We start from the raw sequence: 18,507 nt of genomic DNA, 5'->3' as shown, positions 1-18,507 counted from the left end.
AATTTTTCTCAAACTCTTGTTTACCTTTGCGTCATTTTCTTTACAAATATGTACCTGAAAAGCAATGACATCTTAAGACATACATCTTTAGAAGATGTATGCTTATAATTGGTCAATATTCGGCAATGTTCAGAAAACATTTTTTCATTATTGAATGGGATAGCTATGACGTTTTTATAAAGACACTCTAATGGATTGGTTCTGAAATTCTAGAAAATCTATTATGGTCTTGCAAAATACACAATGTACTCACTCTCTATGTGGCTAAATTTCAAATATTACAACTGAAGATGCTCCCACTGGGGAAGAAAAAGCACTATGGGAATTCAAGGGAATAGAGTGGCCATCGAACTTCACAGTGCTAACTGTCACAGGGTCTGTGACCATCTCTGGCAAGAGCTCTGTGACTCTGGGCCATTTCACAGTGTTAGAGACATCCGGACCTCTGTTACATATCAGGAGTAATAGCTTGGGTGGCTTTCAAACTACTTAGGGACAGCTGTCAGAGTGATGAAGAGCGGCAAACAGGTGGAGAACACAAGTCCTGAAAACACGGTCTCACTTTGATACTCCAACTTTCTAGTCTTTAGATGTTAAAATTCGGAGCAAAATTTACTTTTCAAGGGTCCAGTTAATTTTTACAGTTCCATTTCACTATCACATGCCCTAGTTCACATTTTAAATATGTCTTCATCTCATTTGTGGATGCTCTTGGTTCAAGTATAACAAAAATTTAATTTTTTTAATCATTGTATGTAGCTTATTTTATACTCATAACATCTTCCTCCTTAAATAAAAAAAAATGAGTCATGTCCCCTTTAAAAATAAAACTAAGGACAACATGGAAACTGGGAAAGTCAAGACCTGGCCACGCTTAACTTTAGAGTTATCTTTTCATGCTGCCTTTGGGACACTTCAACACTGTAGTGGATCATCCTTGAGGTAGAACTAAAATAAAACACAGCAGAAAAGAAGCAAAACCATTTACACAAAGCGGGAGACATGAACGAGAACGTGAGAGGTTTCCCTTTGCTTGTACACGGCGTTAGGCTTTACAGTCTTCCTTGACACACAGCTGAGAGATGGTCTTCTTCACGCGCAGGGCCGTCAGGCGTGCTGCCCCGTTGGCGTACCAGCACTCACGCATTATTCTTCCCATGACCCGGAGAGCCTTCAGGAGATAAAGACAGCAAAGGTTTAAGGTGCACAGAACAGAGGATTAAAGAAACAAAGTCACAGATCAGGGGACAATCGAGGAAACTGGGCCAAACTTCTGGGGAAAAAAAAATCCTTTTTTAAAGGCACAAATGTTAACCTTGCAAAGACTAGCTGAAATGAAATCATTGATTTCTGGAATGCACTGATGGCTATTGAACTCCACTAAGACGGGTGATGATAGCTGAGTGCTGTGGTACATGCTCACAGTCCCAGTACTGAGGAGGTGGAGGCAAAAGCAGCCGAAATTCAAGGCCAGGCCAGTTCCATGAAACCCTGTCTCAAATCAAACAGCTAAAAGCCACACAAGCTGTGGAGGACTGTGGAAACGATGTGAATTCCAAGTTACATTTAATCAGATGTCCATACCCTGAAAAAAAAAGTCATCAGACTGACAACTAGAATTTAAACTTTTATCATTCATAATTAATTGGATGTTGCAAACGATGATCTGAGGGTAAATAGAAAGACTTGGTATAAGTGAACTGTCAAAGAAAAGAAGACACACTTAGAGTGTCAACATGAGAGGCCCAAGAAGTCACTGAAGCTGGGGAGACTCCAGTGGCATATGCTCATCTTCTGATGTGGATCCTCAGAGATGAGAGACCACATGAGAAAGACAGGAAAGTCAACAAAAAACAATGAGAAGAGGTTGTAGATGGGGAAAAAAAAGGCCTTAGATTTAAACATGAAGCTTGAGCTAGTGAGATGGCTCAGCAGGGAAAGGCACCTTGCCATGGAGCCTGGAAATCTGAGTTTAACCTCGGGACTCACATGTACGATGAGAAAACTGACTCCTGCAGGCTGTCCTTTGGCCGTTGCCACTATGCTCTGGCATATACATGCACTTCCACATATATGTAAGAAAATAAACATAAGAAAAATGAATATGTGCATATGAATCTTCCCCCAAATGGAAGTCTCTAAGAAAATTCACTTCCTTTAACTTTTGGTAAAGAAAAAAAAATCTGTACAAATTTTTGCAATAAACCTAAACTCACAATGAAATCTGCATTAAGGGAGAGGAAGGGTTGCCATTAAGCAAAACATCAATCAAAACAATAACCAGCAGAATCATATCCATAAAGGAACTTATATTAAGTGTCAACGAGAGATGTAGGAGCAATGCAGGGTGAGAACGCTTCTGCCCCACAGGATCTGAGGGAGCCTTGCAGAGAGCCACACATCAGTGCAGAGGCTGGGGCTAAGCTGGGTGAGAATGCTTCTGCCCCAAAGAATCTGAGGGGGCCCTGTAGAGAGCCACACAACAGTGTAGAGGCTGTGGCTACGATGGCGAGCAAGCTGGCGACTTCTCTGCAGGAAGGGGACCCCTTGTTTTCCCCTGCCTTTCTTTCCAAATATGGAAGTTTTGTGAAACCCATACATGTACTGGACCTAACGATCCTGAGTTATTCATTCTTCAGCCCTTATGAAGAGGATGAAGAAGTAAAGAACACTGTCTTTGGCTTCCTGAATGCGTGGATGGACAAGAACCCTGAGGACTTCTGTGGACCCATAGATTTATTCCCTCTGAAATACATAAAGGCCTACTTGAGTGCGTTCATGCCACACTCAGATCGTAGTGCCCATTTCAATAGCCTCCTGACCCAGTTGCAGGAACAAAAGGCTAAGGGTTCACAGGCCAAAGAAAGGATGAGGAAGACTCAGATCTGGGGAGACACACATCCTCAGATCCAGAGATTCGATTGCTGTAAATTGGCAGGGAAAACAGCAAATCTGGAGCCAGATCCAACTTGTGCACCAGATCTGGACAACACAAAACCACCAGAAGTTTATGAGGCATGTGTGGCTGCAGCCACGTGTGGCAACAGCAGTCCAGCCAGCACACCTGATAACAGCTGTGGAACCTCTGTCTCAACAAGTCTGTAGATGGCACTGTATCTCTCAGTTATCTCCTCCTTGCTACAGTGGGCTTACCTATTTAGAGCACGGCCCTGTTATCTCTTGTCATCAATTTGGGTCTGTCCTTTATCTGAGCTGCTGCTCCTGCCTCTCATGATCAACCCCTGACTTCAATCCAGCAGCAGTTCCAGCTCTACAGCCAGCCTTCCCCTCTCCTGAGAAATACCCTTTTTACTTTTTTCTGATCTTTTCAGTATTGTGTTTATTTTAAGTATTGGTTTTAATAAACTGTTAGTGTTTGTTTAAAAAAAAAGTCAACGATTAGAAACATATTTAAAAAATAAAAGTCCAACTATCTGTAGAAGAGGGGAGAAACAGTACTTTCAGAACCAGTAAAAGTTCTTAGTATGAAAATAAAGACTCTCATGGGTATGTTAAATAGCAGATGAGACATATCTGAGGCAGAAGCAAAGAAGTGGAAAATAAATCCACAAGAATGAGTATACAGGTGCCAAGGTAGGAAATACAGGTGACACAGAGTAGAATCTGAAAGGTTTAATAGCAGCCACTGAGTTTTCCAAAAATAGAAATGGAGACAATGAGAGACAAATTATCTGAAGACATATTCTCACAGAATTTTCTAGAGCAGAGAAATGTCACAAGTCCTTAAAATGAGAGTAGTCTTTGTTCAAACAAGTTTAGCGGCGGCAAAGCTGGGTTCGATGGTGCATATTGTGACATCAGCACTCAGAGGCTACGGCAGGAGGATTCCTACCACTGTGGGCTACATGAAAAGAGCTTCCCTCAAAAAAAACAACAACAACAAAACAAAAACAAAGACTGAAGTACTGAAAGACTGGCCATGAGACATAGAGAAACTGCAGAACACTAAGGACAGAAAAGTTCTTAAAAGCAAGTAGAGCAAGAGAGATGCGCAGTGGTTAAGAGCACTCCTTTCTCTTGCAGGGGACCTGGGTCCAATTCCAAGCACTCACATGGTAACTCACAGCCATCCACGACTTCAGTTCCAAAGAATCCAAATTCTTTTCTGACCTCCCTGGGAACCAGGCACACACATGGTATACACACATACGTGCAGGCAAAATATTCTTTCACATAATGAATAACTCTCATTTAAAACAAGTAGAAAAGACATTAAAGCAAATTTGAATTAAAATCAACATCTATTTTTATTTAATCTAAAAGAAAAAATATATAGCAGTAAAAAAATGTTTTTAAGAAGCAAAGGTTACCTGACACCACTTTCAAGTAATATATCTGAGATCCCAAAAGCACAGGAAGAAAGAATGAGCAGAAATCTCATCTGTCTAAGTGGACACCTCAGAAGGATCAATAGCTTCAGAACTTGTTGGGCATATATATTTATATAGTATCACTCTCCTTTTACAATTTTTAAGTGTGTGTGTGTGTGTGTGTGTGTGTGTGTGTGTGTGTGTGTGTGTATAAAGAAAGTGTCACATCCCCCTTCAGCTGGACAGACAGTTTTGAGCCACTATGTCATTGCCGACAATCAAATTCTGGTCCTATGCGAAAGCAGCAAGTGGTGATAACTACTGAGCCATCTCTCCAGCCCTGCAAAATGGATAATCTTATTGTCAATTTGACAGAATTTAGAATCACCTTAGTAACACATTATTTAGGTGTGTCCATAAGGTCATTTCCAGAAAGAATTAAGAGAAAGTAAAGGATCTACCTGAAATGTTGCTGACGCTATCCCATGGGCTGATGTCCTGAGCTGAGTGACTGATGCCTGATGCTGCACCCCCACCATGATGGTCATGCACTCTGACCCTTTGGGACCATGAGACTCCAACTGAATGCTTTCTTTTTAAGTTTCCTTGGTCATGGTGCTTCTTCACAGCAATGGAAAAAAAACTAAGACACAGTGTGACCAGCTGCCTTGTGTTCCTGCTGCCACGTCTCTTCCACCATGATATTGCCTTCAAGCTTAGAGCTAAATTTAGCTCTTCCTTCTTTAAGTTCTTTTCATCAGATATTCTGTCTCCGCAACCATAAAATTCATTAATACATTTAACAAAATCCTTTCTAACAATGCTAACTATAAATCACATACGATAACCAATACTAGAATAGACAAAGAAATACTATTATAGCCACACAGAAGAATGCTACATAGCAATGAAAATGTACAGATTTTTATATGTCTGTGTGTATTAAAAAAATAAGAAGAATACATGTAACAGGTTTTGCTCATAATTTTCATAAACACATAAATGTAAATATTTTGGGATATACATATATGTGTGGCAAAACCTAAATAATATCATAGAATAGTAAAATCATTAATACCAACATTAAACACTCAGCAAGGCAGAAAATTCCTCAAAGATTTCTGAAAATATTCTGCTTTTTAAACTGTGTATTCACAAGTTTTCATTTAATTATTAACCTTTATATCCCCCATGTGAGTACATCCAACAATATTAGAAAACTAATTCTATTAGTATGCTATACAAGTCTCTAAGTCTGCTTCTTAAATAAACATAGAGTTGAGATAAGTAGACAAAAGACAAAAATACTAACACTTAGTATGGCTTGTATATGCTTAGCCCAGGGAGTGGCACTATTAGAAGGTGTGACCTTGTTGGAGTGTGTCACTGTGAGTGTGGGCTTTAAGACCCTCATCCTAGCTGCCTGGAAGCCAGTTTTCTGCTGGTAGCCTTCAGATGAAGATGTAAAACCTCTCAGCCCCTCTTGCACCATGCCCGAGTGGATGCTGCCATGCTCCTACCTTGATGATAATGGACTGAATTTCTGAACCTGTAAGCCAACCCCAGTTAAATGTTATCCTTATAAGAGCTGCCTTGGTCATGTGTCTGGTAACAGCAGTAAAACCCTAACTAAGGCATTTGCCTTAAATGAAAGAGTTAAAATCCTGGAAGAGGTAAACAGATGAGGTAAAAAGACAACTAGGTAAAACAATCCTATAAGAAAATAAAATATAACATGTCACCTAGATGGCTTAGTTATTATGTTCAACTCTGGCTGAAAATAAAGAGCAATGAATGGAACAGAGAGGTGGAGGCAGAGTAGGGGATCCCTGCCATTCCCTCTCTCTCTATCAGAGCTTACAGATGGTAGAATGAGCACTGTGTGTGCCTGCCATGCTTGGTTACAGTCCTGTATTGCTTGTGAAGACAAGACAGATAACAACTGGATCTAAGGTGAGGGGGCTTATCTGATGAGAGACATTAAGCATCAGATAGCGTGAGATCAAGCATAAATTACCAGGACAGAACAATTACCCACTGACTTTGCCCACGTCCTTCAGTTCCCAGCTCCTTTTCTTGTGATGGGACCATGACACTGGTTCTGCTAGGAGGCAAGAGAGGAAACCATATGTTCCTTGTGCTGAACCCTGAAGAGCCATGCTGTATCTCTGTTTCCTCTCTTTGCCAGATATAAAGACTGGGAAACTCCATGGGGATGGCAGTGTCAGGGAGCAGTGAGGATGAGGATTGAGCCACCTTGGTGAGGACATGTGTCTCGAACAATCACCCAAGCCAGAGAGGACTTCAGAGAAGCACTACTCAATGTCCTATTGTCTGAAACATCTGGGCTTCAGGATTTGTGTCGTAGATACATGCTACCAAAGACAACACAATTCCTCTTAAGATGTAAACAAAGGCACCATTCATATATGAAATGAATTAAGCAACTAGGTTAAAAAAGAACTACATATTCTCTGAACATGCTCACTGATGCAAATCTGAACAACAAAATAGAAATAGATAAGATCATAGTTTATGTTGGTCTCCAGGAGATGAAGAAGGGAAAGAGAAGAAGAGGGGTGGAGGGCAAGGGAGAATGACTGGGGAGGAATGTGATAGCAGGGAGGGAGAGGGAGGAAGAGAACATGGTAGACTTACTTCACAACTTTGCCACTGGTTTGGGAGATTTGGTCGGAGTTTCTGATCACAAACAACCTTCCTCATTTCTTCTATAGAAGGATCTGAAGGCACCATGTCATAGTAAGGCAGCTGATACTCCTCAACAAGTCCTATAAGAAATGTGAAAATACATTTCCCTACATTTATAATCAGTAATGATGCATATTTCAAGCTAATGCCACAGATTCTTCTGCCAGACACACTGATAGCCTGGAAAAATAGAACCTCACATTTGTTAAAATAATATATCTCTGTTAAACAGAATTCCCTTCAAATCACTCAGTTAAATACTTATATAGAGGTATGACATTTATAATATAAAGTAAATTTTATAAGATGTAAAATTAATAAAGGATTCTATACAATGCATAAAACACTGCATAAATAATATACACAATTTTAAACAATATAAAATAAAAGAAATATTGCCTCCAATAAAAACATTGTGACACTTTGATTTCATAAATTATCGTTATACAGTAAAAAAGTAATCCCAATTTCCCTAATTGCAATATCTATAGCATAACATCAGTGCTCTGTAAATAGAGTATATTTGCCTACCAAAACAGCTGTTTTGGTTTTGGAATGTCCAGGTATCTGGTTCAGCAGGTAAATTACTACTGCCAAACTTGTCAAAATGGTCCAGTCTCCAGTTTTACATGGCAGAAGGAAAAAAATGAAATCTCACAATGTCTCTGAGCTCAGTGGCATGGCATGGCATATATACATAAGAGAAAGAGAGAGAGAGAGAAAGAGAGAGAGAGAGAGAGAGAGAGAGAGAGAGACAGCATACAGACATACACACACAGACACACACAGACACACATTTACTCATGTGCATACACACACAGACACACATGTACTCATGTGCACACACACACACACACACACACACACACACACAGGAAGTCCTAAACCAAGCTGCATCCTAAGTGTGTCTCGCTTACAAGGGAATATCTGTAAAGAGCTTTATACAGGCATTTAACTTTTCTCCATTGATGCAACTATTTCATTACTGCATTAGCAGGGGTCCTGTTACTAATTTCTAAGCTCAGTGGAGCAGTAGAGGGCAAGAGGTGAGCTACCACTGACTTCCCAGCTCTATTTAATCTGGCATTGCTGTTAGGAAAAGCCTGGGAAACAGAAGGCTCACCGACCTGCTGCCTTGGCAAGACTCTTCTCTGGGATAAGAGTAAGGATACCAGCTGCCTCCAGACTCCAATCAGATAATTTTCAAGTGACACAAAATAATCATATGGGCATCAGAATGATCAGAACTGTCACTCTCGTCTAAGCAGAATTCAAAAGATAACCTCCACACACTATCCCCAGGAGATTCCTCTTTTGCTTCTGTAAAGAAATCACTGAATAGAATTCTCTTAACTATTCAGAAACAATTCAGTATACTGAGGAGACTATAACGAAAATCACATCTTGTACTCAGTGCCAAGGGAAGGGGAACAAAGGGTATTTCCAAAAGCTTACCTCCAACTGAACACCTTCGAGCTATTTCCCAGTAAACCAGCCCCACCGAATAGATGTCAGCTCGCTTGAAGGACTCAAAGATGCTCATGTTCATTGTATCATCAAGCATCTCCGGAGCCATATACCTTCAAAAATGTGCACATCGAGCTTCAGTCCAGCGAGACACAATTGTAATACATTTTGATACAAAACATAAATTAAGGTAGCACATCAGTTTCAACGGAACATCTCAAATACCATAATAGAGTGGAGTTTAAAAAAAACCACACAGTTATTGACACAACCATCACTTTTAAAACATTTTAAACAACGCTTAAGGTTATACAATTTCACACTATGGCAGGACCGACAGCAGCCTAGTACTTGGAAGGAATGAATTGGGAAGGTCAATGAGCAAAGCACTCAATGACAGAAACGGAGCTCAACAACCTGAAGAATTTGTCATCATGCAAAGTTCCCTTCTGACAAGCAGGGCATTTGCATCACCACAGGGGGCTCGATTGCCAATGCAAGGCTACATGGTATTCCACAAATATCTTATCAGAATGAAGAATCTTATTGCATACTATGGTCAAGAAAAGTCCTTGTTCGAACAAAGTTCAATGGAAGAAGGCTTAGACTCACAGGACCTGACTGAGTCTAACTGGCCCATACAGAGTTGAGCATTTTTCCAGATTATTTTTATTTAATCTTTGGGTTCGTTTCAAAGTATTAGGCTCCTCCAAAGGAAAGCAGCACCCAAGCCCTGCCTGAGTGTCCCTGGTGCCGGAATAGTAAGGTAGATGTCCTTATTAAGAAAAGAAGAGATATCCATTAGGGCTGCTTATTCTGGACATGCTTCCTGGGAATGAATCTACTTTTTAAGTCGACAGCAGACAGCAGATGGCTTGTACTCACTGACCTGAAATCTCAATTGTCTCAGTAGCCAGCTCTACCTCCTTAGAAATTCTCTATTCTCTTTGGTATGTCCAGGACAATAATATAATTAGCATAATTTCAAGGTCAAGAGCTCTGGAATTATAAAAAAGTACCATGAAGCCTGGAACCCAGTAAAGGACACGGAAGTAGACTAGCTGAGGAGCCACCTGCTGGTCAAACAAGGAAACACACCAGACACGTAGTGACTGATGAGCATGTCACAGCCACAGCTGTGTGTGCTCCTTTCGCTTCATGCTTCCCCTGGTGTTATCATATTCTGTTCCTTGAAGGTGGAAATTGTATTCAAATGAATATTACCGCAAAATACATTATTCTGTAAGACTAAGGGCACGCCCAGCTATTGGTAAGATACAAACTGATACATAAAATCTTTGTGTGTTAAGAATGAGGACTACCACATACACGGTTTTACTGTATACATCATCCCTAACCTATCTATTCAGGTGCACTGGTTTTGCATGTGTTCTTTAAAACTCGAGCCTATACAGCAAGCCATGAATTTCAGTCCACTGATGATGCTTAAGGGTGTTGGTTTCTTTTTTCTTTTTTTTTTCCTAGGAAAGACATCAGAAAATGTGTCACACTCCCAAGGCATGCCAACTATCTCTTTGCCACTGCCTGTGCTAGACTCTGCCCCAAAATGGCTACTTTGCCGGGTCAAAAAGTCAATCCTCTGTTTTTGTGATCCCACCTTGTCACTGGTGTCTTCATATCTCCAGAAAGACTTCTTGCTTTTTTTCGGCCTAACGGTTTTTGTTTTTTTGTTTTTTGTTTTTTTTCACATTTGGACACTCACCACAGGCGCTCAGGGTGTTTGATCAACCATTTAAGCCTTAGTAAGCCACCAATGAAAGTCATCTTACCTCTTTGTTCCCACTTTAGGATTCTGGGGTATGTCTATAGTATTCATGATAGAATCATGTTTCACAGCCAGCCCTAAGTCAGCTATGGCACAAGTGTCACATTTTTTGACTAAGATATTCTTTGACTTTATATCTCGGTGAGCAATAGCAGGCTTACCTATAAAGCGTAAGAGAAGTGTATTAACGTTTTTTTCTCATTAAAGCAAATAACTTAGACGCCTTAGCTCAAATGTCACCTCCTCAGACACAACGCCTCTGACTGCACACCCAAGTCCAGCAGACTTTTGAAGGGACAAGCAGTCTCCTCTTCAAATTCCGGGCTAAGTGAGGGCAGACTCTTGGCTTCATGATCAAGTAGTTCCAGTGTGAGGAGCACCAGGTGACAGTTGGGAACATTAACGACCAGATTATTTAATAAATGACTGGCAGCTACTATTTTGTGTGATTACACTAAGGCAAATATTTTCTAACAAAACATTTACTCACACTTTTACTGCTCTAGAATAGAAATTCCCAAGTGAGAATAGAAAAGCCATGGGGGGGGGTCCTTAAAACCACTATATATGATCTATCAGGATCAGGCCACCATTTCTTCACTTACTTCAACCAAAACCATATATGGAGGCAAATAGCATAAGGAAGAGCATGTGTGAAATTTCAGACAGTAAGCTAGATACTTAATGCATTTTCAAAAATGTAAACCAAAAATGCTATTTTTCCTACATTGCATTAAAATGTTGTAAAACATTTGAAAGCTGTTTCTCACATTAATATTTAATTGGCTAATTACAGTTCTTTGAAGTAAACAATTTTAAATTTCTCAATAAAAAGTTTTTGATGTGGAAATTATTAACAAATATAACCTACATTTACCAAAGTTTTGGGGATTTCAATAACTTATAAGGATATGAACTTAGTGACCTGTTTAAATATGATTCAGTTTCCTGTAGGCTCAGTGAATCGACAAGGCAGGGCATATCATTTGGCTTTCAAGTATGATATTCATATATTCACCCTTTTCTGTATTTTTGAGACAGTTCCAGCCTAGTATGGAACTCACCATGTAACCCTGGATGACTTCAAACTCATGGGCAATCCTTCTGTCCCTGATTTCCACACTCAGCTTCCACTCGTGGTCACATTATCTTTACCAATTACATTTCAATCATCAAAAGCAAGCATTTATATCATCAGTAATATAGGACTATATTATTGTCTTGGCCATCAAAACAAGGCCTCTAGGTCTGCAGTCTAATGGCAAGGATGGAGCCACTGAGGATGAAAACACATCAGGAATATCATGTGTGAGACTATGAAAAAGTTGCTTGCATCCTGACAAGAATCTCACTTTCATGAAGGACATCCACTGTTCCTCTCTATTTGGTGATGGCAATGACCTAAAATAAAGTCAATACAAAGACCAGCTTTCTGCAAGGCGATACATACCTTGAGTACCCACGATCTCCATGTGCAGGTGAGCCAGACCACTAGCTATTGAAAGTGCCAGCTTGACCATTCCAGCCACGGTCACTATGTTTCTATTCAGATAGTCATATAAGGAACCCTGTTCATGATACTCCGACACAAGCCAAAGTTGAGTCCAAGTTCCATTATCTGTCGAGAGAACAGCATTTGATGTTGTAAAGGTTGAAAAAGGAAAAGAGCACTTTTAACTACTGCAGATGTGGGTACGGTCAAAGCTTCCATCAAAACAGGAAGTTGTGAATGGCAGTTCCAACAAGTGAGTGACTCTTTCCCTGTTTGCTTTCATCAAAAGTTACTGTGCAGTGCATGGCAACCTTCTGAGAAAGGCACTGTAGGAGAAACTTTTGAGAGGCACCTTTAGCCTCCGTATGGCCTTGCCCATTACTATAAGAAAGATGAAAGCAACAAATCCAACAAATTTACACTATAATTACTACCATAAGACTGCTGAGATTCTAACAATATCCATGAAATTTGCCTCTTAAAATAGGAAGTTATGTACTCCAAACAGTTTTTTAAAGAGCCAAGATATTGCTAGGTATTCTCAAATAGCACATCTATTTAAACAAAAGCTAACTCGCCATTTTTAAAAAAAGACTGTTTAGCAGACTAGAAGTTAGTCTAGGGTTCCAACAGTTAGATGGAGCTTTCTAAACAGCGTCTGTGATGGTATGGGCAACCCTGATAAGTCCTGAGACTCAAATGAACTCTCCAGTGAGTGCTTAGCCTAGATGCTGCCCTGCCAGGTGCTACATGATCAGGAGCTGGAAGCTATCCAAAGATCTCATTTCCACAACCAGGCAGTGAGAAATCTTTGACTTACAAAAGCTAATATACTCTAAAGCTCACTAACAACCTACCACAATTAAGCCCACCCTCCAACTCCCTGCTGACACCCGTTCCTAGACATGTTCTCTCTCACACACACAACAAGGGTTTTTGTCCTACACTAGGCTATGATTTAGAACTGTAACTGTTACATGAAATAAATAATTTGAAAAGATGAAAGTGATTAGAGACCATCTTAGATCTGTACGGAATGACTGACAAGTAAGGGTCTGCCCAAGAGAATCCAGTTCCAAGGAGGAAAACAAGAATGGCCTCTTAGGACACTGGAATTAAACTAGTTCATCAAGATGAGCTGTGGACCTGGTTACTGCTGCACTGATGTCACTGCTAGGGCACTTGACCAGAAAATAACTCAGCTCAACTTTAGCAGGGTTTGGGAAAGTGGATCCTTAGCTGTGGAACAAAATGTCTGGTTTTCAAAATGCTGGAATATAGTGTTAAAGTATATGTCCTTAAGAAGTTGGAAAGAGGGACTGGAGAGGTGGCTAGGCAGTTAAGAGCACGGGCTGCTCTTCCAAAGGACTCAGGTTCAATTCTCAGCACCCGCAATAGCGGCTCACAATAAATTGTAACTCCAGTTCCAGGGGATTCAGTGTTCTCTTCTGGCCTCACTGGGCACTAGGTACAGACATGCATGCAGACAACCTACTCAAACACATGAACTAAAATAATGACAATAATAATAAGAGTAGTAGTAGCAGCAGTAGTAGTAATAGAACTCACTAAGAACTTTCTGTCTCAGACGATCTGAATTCTTGCTTAGGCTGCGAGGCTAAGCACTGCAAGGGAATATCAATAAAAGATAAAGATATCTATCTGGGTTCCCTGAGGGACAAGCCTGACTGCATAGGGGTTGATGTCAAAAGTATCCCCTCTCCAGGAAAAAGACATCGGGACGGGTATGGCCCTCATGCCTCACTGGACAACGACAGGGGGACTGGAGCCATTACAAAGTCCCCTTCAAATACTGGAGGTCAGGCCTCTATCCCCGCCCTCGCAAGATTTGAATTGCCACAGCCATTCTATACTTAGAGAAGGGAGGATATGTCGGCGGCAGCCCTGCTTACACACTGAAGGCCTAAAATCAGCCATAGGCCGAAAATCAGCAGTGGGCCTGTCATACATGTGTACTAACACCAAGTCTTGGGTCTCAGTGGAAGAACATTGAAAGAGATGGCTATAAGCTAATGTCAACGGGCAGCTTTTGTGGAAATTTATAAGCCTGAGTGGTCATAAACCTTGTAAATAGGTAGCCTTGGCAGACAATACCAGCTTAGATGAGGACAAAAGAGTCATAGACAGAGTCATAGTGACTTGTCCCCTGAACCTTCACCCAGCCGATACCCGGTTCTGAAGATATCTGTATTCCCCCTGAGCACCCACACTCCAGTGTCATTCCCTTCCCAACATCCTGCCTTTCTGTGTTTATAACCCCTGTGTGAATTAATTATGATTTGAGAAAAAAATTTTAAAAAAGATAAAAAAAAATTAAATTAAAAAAAAAAGAACTTTCTGTCTCAGCTCAACTCTCCTTCATTCTCCCAATAAATCCCAACTAGAAAACATAATTATGATCAAAATGTGCAAAACCGCTAAAGATCTCTTTTTCCATCTAATTAATAATAAATATTAAAATTATTAATATTTCCATTCTTAATATTAACTGTAATATTATAATATATCATATATTTTATATATAATACAATATGTAATTGTATATTGTATAAGTAATTACATATTATATATAATATAAAACATAACATGATTTATAATATGCTTATGGTATATTATTGACATTATTACTATTAATATTAATATTAATAATCAATATAAATTATTATCTTGTTTCTATCAGACAAAGGTGAAGTATTTTTAATTTTCCAGGAAATAGTAAATATGTAAAACTCACACATAATTTAGTTTAAACACTTTTGCGTTTTGATGAGAATGTAACTGTGGCCGCATCAAAATTCTTCATCATATTAAAATTATTAAAGTTCCTGTTTGAAACCCCACCAGGTTAGTTTCCTCAGTTCTGTCTACATTTCCCCTTTTTGTACAGTAAGATGAGGCAAAGCTTTGTAAGAAGTGGAAAGCCACAGAGATGATCCACCAACTACGCCCCTCCCTCACTACCCCAGCATACGTACAATATTTTGAGAATACTGACTTTAAATACCAGATAGGCGATGATCTGTTTTGTTCTGGGACACTAAAACAACTGACAGTTGTTATCTGTCAATGTTAAACTTCAAATTCTGAAGCATAGTCAAACTAACAATGATAGCAAACCCCACTAACAATCTCTTAACTCATTCTCACACTGTCTAGGGGGACCTGTGCTGAGATCTGGACACCCACAAGGAAAGCCTGTGACATAGAAGATAAATCCAGCTGATAAACAACAGCCATTCGAACTCCAATAAAGTCCCACTGGCCATCGCACCCAAATGCCATTCCAAAATGCTCTAGATATTTCCAAGACCCAGTGTGACTAAAGACAGGACAACTAGACTAGTATATTTTCCTAGGACTGGTTCCAGGGCAGAAGGCTGGTTCGTGCCCAATACGAGTTATCTAATATTTCAAATATCAGCCTTGGTGCATCATTATGACCCCACACCAATCATTTGCTTCTGCACTTTACTGTTTAGTTATATGCATTTGTATGTGGGAAAGAAAAGAGAATTTTCTTAATAAAGAAGATAGAACTGTATGTATTTTCCTGAGACATTGGTGATGACAACCCCTGGCAAGTGACCCAACATTGTTGCTTGGTAGCCCTGTTGAGCAGGACCTTACCTTTGTTGTCAGCTGCGATGAAACCGAGGATGTTCTCATGTCTTAGCATCACGGTCTGATAAATTTCTGCCTCACGGAACCAAGATCTCTCATCTCTGGAGGAGAATATTTTCACAGCTACATCTTCTCCACACCATCTTCCATGCCACACTTCCCCAAACCGACCTTTTCCTACGATTTCCTGAAGTACAATTGTCCTTGCGATTGTTCTTTGAACCAAAAGAGGCAGACCTAGTCAAAGGAAAGGCAGACTGATCATTCAAACAAAAGTCACAATGATGGTCACTGTTACAGGAAAAGCAAACGCTTAAACAAGTTTACTAAATTTGAAGAAATGGGCATCATTACAAAAAACTGTAATGCCAAGGAATGATCTATAAAATGTCCTAAATTACTAATTTCTCTTCTCTTGTTCACAAACATCACTTTTTAAACATAGCCTGCTGCTACAGATATCTCATTTCTAAGAACTGTGACAAATCCTGCTAAATTTCTCACCAAGCCAGTCTGACTCAATGGAAACCTGTATGGCTAACACTTGAAATACATGGCTCCTGGTACTGCTGCGAAGGGAAAACCATTCTTTGTGATATTTTTCTCAAAAAAAAAATAAAATGTGCATGTAAGAAATCAAATTCAGCCGGGCGGAGGTGACGCGTGCCTTTTATCCCAGCACTTGGGAGGCAGAGGCAGGCTGATTTCTGAGTTCGAGAGTTCAAGGCTAGCCTGGTCTACAGAGTGAGTTCCAGGACAGCCAGGGCTACACAGAGAAACCCTGTCTCGAAAAACAAAAAAAAAAGAAAAAGAAAAAAAGAAAGAAAGAAAGAAAGAAAGAAAGAAAGAAAGAAAGAAGTCAAATTCAATGTCAGACTTTGCTCTGACATTGAATATGTTTCTGAAGAATAAATACAAAAAAAAAACCATGTTCTTTGTGTATGTATAATGCTTGTCAATTTTTGTTGTGGTTGTTTTGAGGTAAGACAGATCTAACTGTGTATCTCTGGCTGACCTGGAAGTCACAATGCAGAGAAAACTGGCTTCAAACTTGCATAGACCTGCCTGCTTCTGCCTTGCAAGTGCTAGGACTAATGGTCCATTACACCATGCCCAGACTGATTGTATTTTTAAAACAATAACTCTACTTCTAAAGTACTATTCCATAGAATTAACACAAAATGTAGAGAATCTATGCTAAATTACAGAATACATTGTTGTTTATATTAAAGAAAAAGGAAACCTTTGAAATGTGGAATTCGGTGCAGAGCTGCAAGCAAAGATACATCATCTAGTCACTACAAGATGCTTACTTAACTTCTGTGAGCTTCAGCACTGTTCTCCAGGAAATGAGACAATATAGGAGTTAAGATGGGGATTGAAGAGCTAGCACTGTACCTGGCATAATGCATGATCAATAATGGCTACTCTCTTACTATTATTGCAAGCTCAGAATGGACCATATAAGGTTAACACTGACCGTGCTGCTAAGAAAGGGATTTTAATGACACTGGAAGCTACTTTGCTACAATGTTCATTGAAAACAGGGTAGTAAATTTTATCTCTATGAGTTGGTAGCTTTTCAAACTATGGATAGAAAAGAAACTGAAGCACATGATGGAATCAGAGTGGGTTATAATATTTTTCTTCTCATTCTCTATATTTTCAATATAAGGTCCATGAGGCTTCATTACTCCTGTAATTGTATTACAAATAGTTAAAGAGGCTACAGCATAAGTGTATTATAGAAAATCAGCTAGGCAATTGTCATTGTCCTCAGGTGGCTGGAGAAAACAATGCCCGTGTGGCTCCTCAGGGCATTGTCCCATGATCCAAGAATGAGCCAGTGTTTACACAGATGTTCTCATCTCTAGTAGAACCACCCACGATGCTGAAGAGGCACAGACTATAAATTCACTGGTATGAGCCTCAACAATTAGTCACCAAGCCCCACAGTCCAAAAGTTCTTTGGGGACCATCTGGTTCAGCCTCATCATCTATCGATGAGAAAATTGGAGCCTGACAGTAATCAGACCTAAAGAGAGTCTGCTGCTGCCAGAGACTGGCCCAGAATGCTTTGTCCCCGAGATGAGACAGACCTGTGCTCCTCACTGTGGAAAGAGAGACATCCAACGATAACAGTTATCTTTGTAGGCTTCGCTCAATGTGTTTGGCACAACGTGATACTAGCAATTAAGCCAAATCTCAGAGTCACCCCCCTCTCTGCATCATCACTGACAAAGAAAGAAAGGAATCAGTAAAGTTTTCACACTGCAGTTGATGCAACACCCAATTGGTGAACAAAGAAGAATGTGTAAGGGGTCAGTGGGGTGAGCAGGGTGAGGCAGGAGAACGAGAGCTTCTTCACCAGCTTCCAAAGCAAATCACAAAACGAATCTCAGTTGGTTTTGTGCTATACACCGTCAGGCTGCATTTGAACAGAAACTTTGTCTCTTGCTAGGAGTTCATTTTAATCTATTCACTGGGGATTATAGAAAGCTGATGTCTGGCTTGTGTCACCATCTGTCAGAATGCTATAGAGTAAAACAAAGAAGCAGGCTCCCCACTTCCTTAAAAGCCGCCTGAGACAAAGCTCACTCTCAAGCAGAGTCCAATAAAACATCATTTATTTTCACTTTGTAGCCTCTCTGTCTCTTTGAAATTTGTCCCTGACCTGGTCATGGATAAGCTTCATAATCAGGGTTTTTCAATATCTGACAAAGCTGCCTCAGATCCAAGGTCACCAACCAATTGAGAAAGGCAGAGAAGAAGCAGGTTGGTCCAGTCTCCTCCCCACAGGAAAGCTATTGTGGCAGATGTGTTGCTGACGGTAAACCTGTTCTATGATGATCAAAGGCATGTGCTTTTAGCTAGGGGTCACTGACAAACAACTGTGGCTATACAATATGCCTAAAGCTTATTCAAATTTATCTTTAAGGGAAGTTATCCATAAGCAGAGCCCGGTGATGCTGATCTACAGATTGAAGTTAGGGACACCTTGTTGCCACCCAGTGTCACACACACAAATGATAGATAGATAGATAGATAGATAGATAGATAGATAGATAGATAGATAGATA

General features: G+C 40.0%; 1 protein-coding gene across 3 annotated transcripts in view; it reads right to left on the bottom strand.

Annotated features, from left to right (window-relative positions):
- Positions 1-773: 773 nt before the first annotated feature.
- The window catches only part of Acvr1c (activin A receptor type 1C), a 73,612-nt gene continuing 55,878 nt past the window's right edge, over positions 774-18,507 (bottom strand). The window contains exons 4-9 of one of the 3 annotated variants that reach the window (XM_028769233.1): positions 15,434-15,664; positions 11,744-11,911; positions 10,298-10,454; positions 8,496-8,620; positions 6,990-7,120; positions 774-1,171 (exon numbers count right to left, since the gene is read on the bottom strand). In XM_028769233.1, coding sequence (XP_028625066.1) covers positions 1,046-1,171; positions 6,990-7,120; positions 8,496-8,620; positions 10,298-10,454; positions 11,744-11,911; positions 15,434-15,664 — 938 coding nt within the window. In that variant the 3' untranslated portion in view covers positions 774-1,045. The remainder of the gene's footprint in view (positions 1,172-6,989; positions 7,121-8,495; positions 8,621-10,297; positions 10,455-11,743; positions 11,912-15,433; positions 15,665-18,507) is intronic. The other 2 variants (XM_028769234.1, XM_028769235.1) reach the window with 2 other exon arrangements.

The sequence above is a fragment of the Grammomys surdaster genome, unplaced genomic scaffold (genome assembly GCF_004785775.1).
Source record: "Grammomys surdaster isolate TR1022 unplaced genomic scaffold, NIH_TR_1.0 191, whole genome shotgun sequence".
Classification (NCBI taxonomy): Eukaryota; Metazoa; Chordata; class Mammalia; order Rodentia; family Muridae; genus Grammomys; species Grammomys surdaster.
Note: the sequence above shows the minus strand (reverse complement) of the source record. Positions and strands in the feature narration are given on the sequence as shown.